This window comes from Pelobates fuscus, chromosome 7, assembly GCF_036172605.1.
Source record: "Pelobates fuscus isolate aPelFus1 chromosome 7, aPelFus1.pri, whole genome shotgun sequence".
In the NCBI taxonomy this organism is placed as follows: domain Eukaryota; kingdom Metazoa; phylum Chordata; class Amphibia; order Anura; family Pelobatidae; genus Pelobates; species Pelobates fuscus.
The window spans coordinates 64,319,511-64,332,512 of NC_086323.1; the positions used below are offsets into that span (position 1 = coordinate 64,319,511).

The 13,002-nt window shown below is 44.8% G+C and overlaps 1 protein-coding gene across 1 annotated transcript in view; it reads left to right on the top strand.

Moving 5' to 3' along the window:
• The first annotated feature begins 3,148 nt into the window (after positions 1-3,148).
• Positions 3,149-13,002, top strand: part of GCLM (glutamate-cysteine ligase modifier subunit) — a 29,633-nt gene continuing 19,779 nt past the window's right edge. The window contains exons 1-2 of the mRNA XM_063428356.1: positions 3,149-3,446; positions 9,715-9,780. Coding sequence (XP_063284426.1) covers positions 3,321-3,446; positions 9,715-9,780 — 192 coding nt within the window. The 5' untranslated portion in view covers positions 3,149-3,320. The remainder of the gene's footprint in view (positions 3,447-9,714; positions 9,781-13,002) is intronic.

The following is a 13,002-nucleotide window of genomic DNA, read 5'->3' on the forward strand; positions in this document are numbered from 1 at the left end:
GTGTTCGGTTCTCCTGTTTCAGACGCAACAGTAATCTGGCTGCATTAACCTTTCTACCTGGAGGGTCAAATGTTCTTCTAAAAGCAGCTACAAAGGCGTTATAGTTATAAACTAATGGGTTATCGTTCTCCCATAATGGGTTGGCCCATCTCAGAGCTTTCTCAATAAGTAGGGTGATAATAAATCCTACCTTTGCCCTATCTGTAGGATAAGAGCGGGGTTGCAATTCAAAGTGGATACTAATTTGGTTTAAGAAACCACGACACTTCTCAGGAGCCCCACCATAGCGTACTGGGGGGGTAATGCGAGAAGAAGCACCCACTGTGGCTACCTCTAGACCTGAACCGACAGGAGAAACAGGGGTATTACGTATCTCCTCTGGTGGGTTATTGGCACGAGATAATAGAGCCTGTAGCGCAAGCGCCATCTGATCCATTCTGTGATCCATGGCTTCAAACCTAGGATCAGGAGAAGCCAGCTGACTGTTTGTACTTGCAGGATCCATTGGCCCTGTCGTAATGTCAGGATCGGGACAGGAATCCAACACGCAGAGTACAAACAGTAGCCAGATACGTATACCGGACCTTAGAATGGCCGGACTAACGTAAGTAGTACAGTATAGAATGGTCAAAGACAAGCCGAGGTCGAGGGTAACAGAAGACAGGTAAGCGAGAGACAAGCCGAATCAAGGGTAACAGAGATAAGCAGAGTAAGGTAAACAAGCCGGGTCAAAACCAAAAGGCATTCCATTGTATCATTTACCTGTCATTCAGGGCCGGACTGGCCCACCGGGATACCGGGAAATTTCCCGGTGGGCCGTCGGCACCTGGGGCTGGGCAGGCAGCTGGCTGACCTGCGGCTGCTGGCTGGGGGAGCCGTTCTGGCGTGCGGCGGCCGCTGGCTGGGGGAGCTCTTTTGGCGGCCGCAGGGGGAGCAGGCTGTACTGTCTCTGCTCCCCCGCCCCAGCGCGCCGCTTAATGAGACCGCGGCCGGAATATGACGTCATATTCCGGCTCCGGTCTCATTAAGCTGCGCGTGAGGGCGGGGGAGCAGAGACAGAACAGCCTGCTCCCCCTGCGGCCGCCAAAAGAGCTCCCCCAGCCAGCGGCCGCCAGAACGGCTCCCTCTGCGGCCGCCAGAAGAGCCAGCTGAGCTCCCCCATGCAGCCACCATCAAACTGAGCTCCCCATGCAGCCGCCAGCACAAAGGTAACAATTATGTGTGTCAGTGTGAGTGTATGTGTGTGTGTCATGGTGTATGTGTGTCTGCCTGTGTCATTGTGTGTGTGTGTGTCTGTCTGTGTCATGGTATGTGTGTGTCTGTCTGTGTCATGGTATGTGTGTGTCTGTCTGTGTCATTGTGTGTGTCTGTCTGTGTTATTGTGTGTGTCTGTCTCTGTCTGTCATGGTGTGTCTGTCTGTGTCATGGGGTGTGTGTGTGTCTCTCTGTGTCATGGTGTGTGTGTCTGTCTGTGTCATGCAATGTGTGTCTGTGTCATTGTATGTGTGTGTGTGTCTGTCATGTAATGTGTGTCTGTGTGTGTTATGGTGTGTGTGTGTGTCAAGGTGTGTGTGTGTGTCTGTCATGGTATGTGTGTGTCTCTGTCATGGTGTGTGTCTCTGTGTCATAGTGTGTCTGTCTGTCATGGTGTGTGTGTGTGTTTCTGTCTGTCACGGTGTGTGTGTGTGTGTTTGTCATGGAATGTGTGTGTCTGTCTGTGTCATGTAATGTGTGTGTGTCTGTCTGTGTCATGTGTGTGTGTCTTTGTCACGGTCTCTCTGTGTCGTGGTGTGTGTGTGTCTGCATGTGTCATGTAATGTGTGTCTGTCATAGTGTGTGTGTGTTTGTGTCATGTTCTGTCTGTGTTATGGTGTGTGTGTGTGTGTGTGTCTTTTTTAAGGTGTGTGTCTGTCATGGTATGTGTGTATCTCTGTCATGGTGTGTGTGTCTGTGTCATGGTGTGTCTGTCTGTCATGGTGTGTGTGTTTCTGTCTGTGTCACGGTGTGTGTGTGTCTGTGTCACGGTCTGTCTGTGTCATGGTGTGTGTCTGTCATGCTATGTGTGTGTGTATATGTGTGTTTTTACTCACCTTTTTTTCCCCCCACGTCGTGCTGGTCTCCCCTCAACTGGCCCTGCCCTGGAAAAAAATCTATGCCAGCCCCATAAGTCATTGCGCCATCTATTGTCGCTAGTAATATGTAAGGCTATGTCTTGCCACCTTAGATGATTGATTTATATATATATATATATATATATATATATATATATATATATATATATATATAGCTTATTCCAATATAAAATATTGGTCCTTCCTGTGTCAGTGAGGATTGGCTGAGATCATCAAGCTTGATGATCTCAGCCAATCCGCACTGACACAGGAAGGACCAATATTTTATATTGGAATAAGCAATATATATATATATATAAAATCAATCATCTAAGGTGGCAAGACATAGCCTTACATATTGCATGCGACAATATATGGCGCAATGACTTATGGGGCTGGCATAGATTTTTTTTCCAGGGCTGCTTTGGAATCCCCAGTCCGGCCCTGGAGAAAAGAGCTATAATCCATGTTACTTTTAATTTTACAATCTACTGATGTACTTGGGGAACACCTGTGGTAAAGATGAATTTGCTACATAACACAGATTTACCTGCAAATGAGTTTATATGTTGCCTCCCATTATAGTCTATGGGCATTCTCTTTAGTCATTCACCATTGTCATTCCATAGAAAACAATGATAATCCCACTTAATCTCAATTTCAAAAATTGACACTGAATCTGGAGAGTATTGTGGCAAAAGATTTATTTCATAGGTGTAATAGTTTTGTCTCTAATTAAAATCTTTTGTTTCCATTATTCTCTATGGGCATTCCTTTTATGTCCATTATTCTCTATGGGCATTCCACTGCCTTGTTAAAGTCTATGGGCATTCCAATCTGTCATTCCTTTTAGTATGTCCCGAATAAAGTAAAAGAAAACAAAACTGCTGTATGTTCTATCATGTTCTGTTACAATTAGTTCGGTAGTAGAACGTGAATGAACGCCGGTGTTCTACGTTGCAGTAAGCACTCCCTGACTGCAGATGGCGTCGGCCGCTCCCCGCACCATAACAAAGCTTGTTGTGGGTGCTGTGCGCGGTCCACGTGTTGCGGTGTCCTGGGCTTGCAGCTCGCTCTCAGTGTGCAGTCACAGTTACACAGCACTTTCTATGTGTGCTGTGCTTGTGCCAAGTCATCGCCCGTATTAAAGCTCCTGACCGGGGGCGAGCGCGTCAGAATACCGGAAGGAGCTGAGCTTCACAGCACATCATGGGCACTGACAGCACTGCAGCCAGGACCCTGCTGGCCAAGGCGGACACCCTCTACCTGCAGACTGGCAACATGATGAACTGGGGCCGCTTGAAGAAGAAATGCCCTACAGCCTCCAGCGAGGAGGTAAGTGATGCCACCCACGCACCTCCTCACCCACTGACCCACGACATGTGCCAGCAATGGCTGCTTTTGGGCTGTATAGGAAGTCAATGCCCAGCAAGAGCAGGACTACCAACCCCATGGTGCTGTGACAGCCTTGCAGCTGGTGAAGCAGCATGGGACTTGGAGTTCTGCTACAGATGGGTATCTAACTTTTGATTTATTCTGGGTTAAAAAACTAACCGGCATCCAGTCAGCTGGTATGGACGACGTTTCTGATGTTGCTCAGCCAGCCATTGGTTGGTGTGCCAACTTTTAGCTATTTCATGCGTGTCATGGGTGTTATGCTTAATTTAGTGCATGTTTTGTAATATGTTGAATTCTATAGATGTGCCTCTCGAAAGGCAAATTCATATATATATATATATATATATATATATATATATATATATATATATTTTTTTTTTTTTTAAAGCGGTTTTCATGTATTGCACAGTTACTATACTGGCTTGTTTTTTTTTTTTTGCTTTGCTAATACCATACAGCTATCTGTAATACGGCTCAATAGTGGAGATTTACTGAAGTATTGGTCATAGAACAGTGGCAAAGTTTTATAAACAGTGGGACAACCCCCTTTGGAAACCAGTGAAATCAGAAAGTGGTCTGTTAAGTGATTGCTTTACTTTGAATACCTGTCTATCTGTTTATAAATGTGTAATATAAAGATCTCTCTCTCTATCTATATATAGAGAGTGTGTGATCTTTATAACACTGTTTACATGTGTGACAGGCTGTCATCAGACACCTACCAGTCATACTAGAGCTGAAAGCTATCTTCTGTAAATGTTCAACTAATAAGTAATCGGCAAGAATAACACTTGTAGCAGGTATGTAGATGTTTACTGATTAACCTGGGGGGGGGGGGGAGAAATCTTATCAAAATAAAATGTGGTTATTAGTCGTATTATCCTAGGTATGATTTTTACAAATTTGTGTTGCTCCATAATTTCCCTTTTACTTTCCTCCTTCCAAACATTCTCCCCCCCCCCCCCCCCCCCCCCCCCAAAAAAAGAAATTCTACTGCACAGGATGTCATTTCTTAGGTTTATGGGAGTTGTATTTCCGCTGTTAGCTTTGCACAAAACTAAACTAACAATTTAACTACTACTCAAACAAGCTTTGTGGAATGAGCTCATCGGTGCTACTTAAAATTACACAAGTTTCGTATTTGGCTGAGTCACTTCCTGAAATAGTGAATGTACCTGTGGAAACTGTAACAATAAAATGATGGGACACTGAATATAAGTATTTTTATTTTAATGTATTATGTATATTTTATTGCAGTTGCCATAGAATAGCAAAACGATTGTCATGTGATTTGAGGGGGGGCCCACTAAAACACACTCACTAATTTGACTCCGTGATAGGCACGTACACACATTTTCTTATACACTCCCAAATTATTATTTTTCAAAATGTTAATTTAACCCCTTAAGGACACATGACATGTGTGACATATCATGACTCCCTTTTATTCCAGAAGTTTGGTCCTTAAGGGGTTAAATTCATTCAGCCTCCCTACCTTTGGGAGAGCTGGAGTGGGGCTGCTGTAATCATCTTGCAGAGCAGGAAGATTACAGCTCCCTTGTCGCAAGGTTCCATTCCGCACAACCTGCATCTGCTCTCCATCACCTGGCTACCTCGGGGGCTGGTCAGGCTGACAAAACCCAGGCACCGGGAAAAACAATCCCTAGTCGCCATAGAAACCTGGCCACCTGGGTTTTGTCAAGCCCTGCATTAATACAAATAGGAACAGGGACATTATATAGCTTCTGGATTTCAAATTCGTATCCCTAATGCTATAGTGTTACTTTTAAGTGTCTCTTTACTAGGCCTTTTTTCTTATAAGTCAAAGGAAAAAATTGAACAAGACCTGGTTTAGAATTTGGCATTGTACACAGATGAGATTCTTTGTTTATTACTGCTTATTTACATAGTAGTATATGTTGGTGCAAAAAAAAAGACAGATCACCAGCGGAAAGGGAATGGGGGGAATCATTCCCTATTTTTGTTTTCACCTCGTGAACTATTTCCATATTAACTATTGGGTCCCGTATAAGCCTGTTTTTCCAAAATAACACCCAGTCCATTTCAAAGGCATCTGCTTCATTTGATAAAACGCTTTTTTGGCAGAGAATTACACAAATATATTAATCTTGCTGTAAATAACCATTTCATTTGCTGCCAGTGAAGTTCTGCTGAAGTCAAATAAAGAGCTTATTAATAAAGATATATAAAGCGTCTTCTTCTAGCACACCCAAGGCAACAAACCACAAAGTTTATCAAGAACTACGAATCAAGACCCACATAAGTTCATACAGACATGTTTTAAAATAGGTTTTTCTCCCACTTCTCAGTCAACTCTTCAGCATAGACATAGAGGGTTTTTAGAAGATATGCCCCTTTGAAAACAATTTAATTATGCATACTTTAATTGAGTGTATATCTAAAAACAGTGTGCAAAAGCTGCAATTTTTGTGAGCAGCTGTTGCAAACTCTTTCCTTCTAACCCTGCCCAGATTTTTTTTGTCGGTCAAATCACAGGCTTCCCAATGCAGCTCAATGAGAAAACATTGCAAGACAAGTGCATTGGGCAATTGCTACCTCTTGAGTTTAGCTCAACTCAGGTAATCAAACCAAGAAGTAAAAGGGCGGGTTGTCTGGCAGCTGGGGAGGGGGAGGAAGGGGGGGTTAACTTGTAAAGGTTCCAATTTTTAATCTGCCCATTTTTGTAAAATGAAAAAGGGGACACACTCCTCACACATAAAGCACTTCAGCTTTAAGAAATCTGCAGTGTCCCCTTTTATGTTAAAAAAGTAGCAGACTTGGAGGATTTTTTTAGAATTTTGTGACTTCATTCCTAAATTTGAGATTCTCTTTGAATTTGTTGAAACAGTTCATTCTTTTACATCTGTTGTTTGGCAGTTATGGGATAAACTGAAGGATAAGTCTTAGAGCAGAGCCTTCCAAACTTTTCATGTCGGTGACACACTTTTCAGACAATCATTTTGCGACGCGGTGGTGTTCTATTTCTTGAATATGCCATCTTAGCAGCAGTTTCGACCAGATTCCGCATGCGCAGTATACATATATGATCACTCGACCCTCTCTCTAACACTCTGATCTCTATTTACAATATATTAATATAACATACCCAGCCCAAGTTGCTAACTGTGACTGCTAGCTGTGGCTGGCACGCTGACAGGCTTCTTTCTTTCCCCAGCGCCTCTGTCTGTTCCGCCCCTCTGTGTGTCTGTTCCCTCCCCTCAGCCCCTATGTGTGTCTGTTCCCTCCCCTCAGCCCCTATGTGTGTCTGTTCCCTCCCCTCAGCCCCTCTGTGTGTCTGTTCCCTCCCCTCAGCCCCTCTGTGTGTCTGTTCCCTCCCCTCAGCCCCTCTGTGTGTCTGTTCCCTCCCCTCAGCCCCTCTGTGTGTCTGTTCCCTCCCCTCAGCCCCTCTGTGTGTCTGTTCCCTCCCCTCAGCCCCTCTGTGTGTCTGTTCCCTCCCCTCAGCCCCTCTGTGTGTCTGTTCCCTCCCCTCAGCCCCTCTGTGTGTCTGTTCCCTCCCCTCAGCCCCTCTGTGTGTCTGTTCCCTCCCCTCAGCCCCTCTGTGTGTCTGTTCCCTCCCCTCAGCCCCTCTGTGTGTCTGTTCCCTCCCCTCAGCCCCTCTGTGTGTCTGTTCCCGCCCCTCAGCCCCTCTGTGTGTCTGTTCCCTCCCCTCAGCCCCTCTGTGTGTCTGTTCCCTCCCCTCAGCCCCTCTGTGTGTCTGTTCCCGCCCCTCAGCCCCTCTGTGTGTCTGTTCCCGCCCCTCAGCCCCTCTGTGTGTCTGTTCCCGCCCCTCAGCCCCTCTGTGTGTCTGTTCCCGCCCCTCAGCCCCTCTGTGTGTCTGTTCCCGCCCCTCAGCCCCTCTGTGTGTCTGTTCCCGCCCCTCAGCCCCTCTGTGTGTCTGTTCCCGCCCCTCAGCCCCTCTGTGTGTCTGTTCCCGCCCCTCTGTGTGTCTGTTCCCGCCCCTCTGTGTGTCTGTTCCCGCCCCTCTGTGTGTCTGTTCCCGCCCCTCTGTGTGTCTGTTCCCGCCCCTCTGTGTGTCTGTTCCCGCCCCTCTGTGTGTCTGTTCCCGCCCCTCTGTGTGTCTGTTCCCGCCCCTCTGTGTGTCTGTTCCCGCCCCTCTGTGTGTCTGTTCCCGCCCCTCTGTGTGTCTGTTCCCGCCCCTCTGTGTGTCTGTTCCCGCCCCTCTGTGTGTCTGTTCCCGCCCCTCTGTGTGTCTGTTCCCGCCCCTCTGTGTGTCTGTTCCCGCCCCTCTGTGTGTCTGTTCCCGCCCCTCTGTGTGTCTGTTCCCGCCCCTCAGCCCCTCTGTGTGTCTGTTCCCGCCCCTCTGTGTGTCTGTTCCCGCCCCTCTGTGTGTCTGTTCCCGCCCCTCTGTGTGTCTGTTCCCGCCCCTCTGTGTGTCTGTTCCCGCCCCTCTGTGTGTCTGTTCCCGCCCCTCTGTGTGTCTGTTCCCGCCCCTCAGCCCCTCTGTGTGTCTGTTCCCGCCCCTCAGCCCCTCTGTGTGTCTGTTCCCGCCCCTCAGCCCCTCTGTGTGTCTGTTCCCGCCCCTCAGCCCCTCTGTGCGTCTGTTCCCGCCCCTCAGCCCCTCTGTGCGTCTGTTCCCGCCCCTCAGCCCCTCTGTGCGTCTGTTCCCGCCCCTCAGCCCCTCTGTGCGTCTGTTCCCGCCCCTCAGCCCCTCTGTGCGTCTGTTCCCGCCCCTCAGCCCCTCTGTGTGTCTGTTCCCGCCCCTCAGCCCCTCTGTGTGTCTGTTCCCGCCCCTCAGCCCCTCTGTGTGTCTGTTCCCGCCCCTCAGCCCCTCTGTGTGTCTGTTCCCGCCCCTCAGCCCCTCTGTGTGTCTGTTCCCGCCCCTCAGCCCCTCTGTGTGTCTGTTCCCGCCCCTCAGCCCCTCTGTGTGTCTGTTCCCGCCCCTCAGCCCCTCTGTGTGTCTGTTCCCGCCCCTCAGCCCCTCTGTGTGTCTGTTCCCGCCCCTCAGCCCCTCTGTGTGTCTGTTCCCGCCCCTCAGCCCCTCTGTGTGTCTGTTCCCGCCCCTCAGCCCCTCTGTGTGTCTGTTCCCGCCCCTCAGCCCCTCTGTGTGTCTGTTCCCGCCCCTCAGCCCCTCTGTGTGTCTGTTCCCGCCCCTCATAACTGCATTTTGGTTTGTTGAAAGTACAGATCACAATATAGGCGTCTGCTGGAAGTAGCAAGATTCTATATCAAGATATTTTTAATGTTGACTGTGTATACTTTCACTTCCTTTTTAAATTGTTGCTGTCATGATGACTTGCTGCTTTTTTACCATACCATTGCAAGTTAAGTAAAAATATTTATAACAGTACCAAAGGAGGTAGGTGACTTAACCCCTTAAGGACCAAACTTCTGGAATAAAAGGGAATCATGACATGTCACACATGTCATGTGTCCTTAAGGGGTTAAAGGATAATTGTCAGCAAATTTACACTTATTTTTTTTTAAGCTCCTTACATTTATTGACATTTACTTATATTTTAATGGTGTGTGTGTGGGGTTTTTTTTTTTGTGTGTGTGTGTGTGTATGTATATGTATATATATTATTATTATTATTATTATTTGTAATTTTTATAAATCTCTCCCCTTCTCTCCTCCCTCCTCCCATATATTTAATCTGAGAAGCAATTTGGGGTCCAACTCTGTTATCTGACCAATTCCTGTTCAACCCAACCCTGCTGCTGTAATTGCTCTGTGCGAAACTGCAGCAATGGCAAGTTAGGCAGCAGTTGGTCAGATAACAGCAGAGTCTGACCTAGCATGTCTGTACAGTCAGATTAAAAAACTAAAATTTAAAAAAAGAGAATTTTATTGATGCCAGTGGTGTCATTCCGAGGCATGCTGGAGGCACTGGTCATACCGCTATATAATTGTCTCTGCTAAAGAGGTTAAACTGCAGACACAATTTAACTAATTATAGTGGTGCTGTTGAAATATGTTGTTAATCTTGATCTTTCACTCAACTTGCTTTTCTTATGTCAAGACTTTTTTTTTTTTTTTATTATATAGTAAGGGTCAGGGATGTCCTCTTGCCCTGTCCCCCATATAGTTGGATACAATACATGTAATGTTTCAGCAGCCTTGAGTGCACAGACTTTTAGAACATAGTGGCTGTTTATAACTGTTCTGTTGTGACATACAAATATGTTTTAACTTGTGTAATTGGTATATATATTTTTTTTTTAGCTGAAAGATTGCATCAGAACAGTGCTGAATGAATGGAGCTTAAAAATCAATCCAGAACTTGTACAGGTGAGTCACTAATATTCCTGTCAAAACAATGCAATCAGTCTAACCCTAGAGGTGTAAATAGAAAAGATCTACAGAACAGAAAAAAAAAATCATATAGTATAGCCAGTATACATAGAATCACCAATTATTAAGTTGCACTCACAGACATAAATTGATAGTAGGCGTATCTCAATAATGGAGAGATGATATGATATCCTCAACATGGATGTATGGACATGTAGGAGAGACATAAACCACAAATAAGTGTAGATGGTAGATTAATATACCCTGCACTACAATAAATTACACTTACGAATTTGTAGTGATATAAAAGCATATCATCAGATATTATCCACGGCCATCCTCCTCCAATCGATGTAAAATAAGAGGGATACCGTCACTAAGTTATAAAAACTATTTATTAGCACAAAAAAGTCAAAATAAAAACAAATTTAATACAATAAAAGTCTCTCTACTATAGTCCAACCCTACGCGTTTTGTCCGTAGCAGATCGAACTTCCTCAGGGGTAATTATTACCAGGATCTCCCTTGCAGCGTCATCCTTCTCTTTTCGGCGTGGTTTTAAATAACCCGGTAAGGCTCCCGCCATAATCCGCCTCCAAACGACGCCACGCTGTTCCCGCTGCATTGATAGCGTTCCAAGCCTCGTTTTCATATATCGTTCTATCTTGTACGCATGTGTACAATAGGCACTTTGAAAAAATGAACGGTCGATCCGAAAATCCATGTAAAGTCCTCCCCTCCTCCATAAACAGTCCCAAGAGGCTCATAGAACATGCCTCCAAAAGATAAATAGCACATATAGAAAAGAAAATATTAAAAAACAATACTCCATAAAATTAGCTTATAATCAACACTTATAGATACATAATATAAGTAGTATTAGAAGAGTTAGTGTGTGTCAAAACAAAAGAGATCCTCGTGGTATATATATCCACAACCTTAAAAGAGACACCAAAAACCTGTGTCATCCAAGTGAACCCCACAATAAAAGTCTCCAGCCCATAAATAACACTCTAAAAAGAATAATACTTGATAATATAGATCAAGCCTACAAACTCTAAAATTAATAATATACCCTGAATGGACCCTAAAAAAGCAATAATTGTAAAAAATTATTTAAGAAAACAAACTAGATCGAAATCTCCATTTAAGCCCCAAGGTTGCATTGTATTTAATTTGTGTATCCAAAAGCCTTCTCTCTTCCTTAGTTTAAGCATTAAATCCCCTCCTCTTTCATCAAGACACACTTGCTCTATTGCTATAAAGTTAATATTGTTCTTGAATAAGGGGCATTTATTGCAATGTTCTGGAACTGAATGTGTAGTAACTTTCTTCCGAATGTTGTTATAATGCTCAAGACACCTTACTTTAGCCTTCCTAAAGTAAGGTTTGTATTTGTGACGCTTTAGTATTCGCTTTAATTCACAGATGTTGTGTTCTTTTTTTTATGGTGTAACGGTTTCCCTATTCTATACTTTTACATGATTTCCTATGCCTTTGTTATCCAGTGTGGGATCCTTGCATTTACATATTCTCTGATAGCACTACAGATAAATAAGTGAATCTCTGACTCTGGTAAAAAAAAAAATACAATTAAGTGCCAATTCAAGCAAAGGAGACTAAAAAGCAGCACAACAGTATGTTCATTTCAAATGCCTAAACATTGTTTCCAACAGGTGTATTAACAATGAAATGGCTACCTGCTAATCCCGCATTGTATGGTAACCCTTCACCTAATGCCTTGGCTATTCCATGTGGGTGGAAATTGCTGTGATAACTTTCTATTTGCGTAATTCATACTGTCCAAGCCACAGCTGACTGCAACTGTCCGTCATCTCTGGACAATGGAAAAGGTCCAAGTTCATTTGGGACCAGTCACTGATTCACCCAGTACATACTCTTTTCAAGTTAATGATTGTAAAAAGTGTTCTATAGCCAAAATGGAATTACATTTTAGCAGAATAGTAAATGTTTATATTAAAAGATGTATAAAGTAGCAACTCTCAGTTGGTGCTGTGTAGTTCTTTTAATAATTCTGTATAGAATAGCACAAATTACGATGCAAAGCGTCGTACGTTTTAAAGAGCAATAGCATTGAATTAAACATTGAGTCCCCTATACATTTATGTTAAAGGGACACTGAAGGCACGCAGACCACGTCAGCTTATTGAAGTGATCTGGGTGCTGCGTCCCTATTGCACTCGGTGCTGCAATGTAAAACATTGCAGTTCCAGAAAACTGCAGTGTTTACATTGCAGCTCTAAGTTTTGCTCTCAGTAGCTGTCTACCAGACAGCAACTGGGGGCGCTTCCGGATTTTAAAGGGACCTGTGGGCCATTATCTGATGCTGGATGTCCTTGCGCTCTACGTGTGGACCTCCAGCATCAGATTTTCCCCATAGGAAAGGATTGAATAATGCATTAGCATTTCCTCATAGGGAAGCAGGTGCGGCTATTGCCGCACGTGCGCATTAGGTCTTGCCCGCTTGATTCACGTAACTGGCTGAAGGGGGAGCGCGAGGGAGGTGGGCTCCTTAAAAATTTACAGTGCCAGGAAAACAGGTTTGTTTTCCTTGCACTATAGGATCCCTATAATTAGTTTTAAATTTATATTTAAGGGATACTCTAGTCACCAGAAAAACTACAGCTAAATGTAGTTGTTCTGGTATTTACTGCCTGTCTCTGCAGGTTTTTTAATGTAAACACTGCCTTTTCAGGTGTCTACTGCCTAGTGACACCTCCTAGTGGCAGTCACTCAGACGGCCACTAGAGGTGCTTCCTGGGTTATGCAGCACTGATATTCAGCATCTCAACGCTGTGCATTGAGGTATTGAACTTCTCCCCGTAGAGATGCTGATTAGCGTGAAGTGGCGTTTTGCTGCGCACGCGCTGTGGTCTTCCAATCCTATGGGAAAGCATTTAATTATCTCAGCTAGGGGAGGGATGTGCCAGCTGCAACCAGACTTGTGCGGCGCTTGAAAAACTTGTTTAAATACCCTTTTTAACTAGAGGTGGGGAGGACAGGGGGCTAAACAGCTAATTAGACATATAGTATATTCCTGACACTATAGCATTCCTTTTAACGATATAGCTAATGACCTAATCCAGTCCAGACTAGGTGAGGATTGCAAATGAGGAAGAGAAATAGAAACATTGTTTATCAAATTTTCTCCATGTTGACTGCCAAGTTCATATGACAGAGCTTATAGCTGAAAGTAAA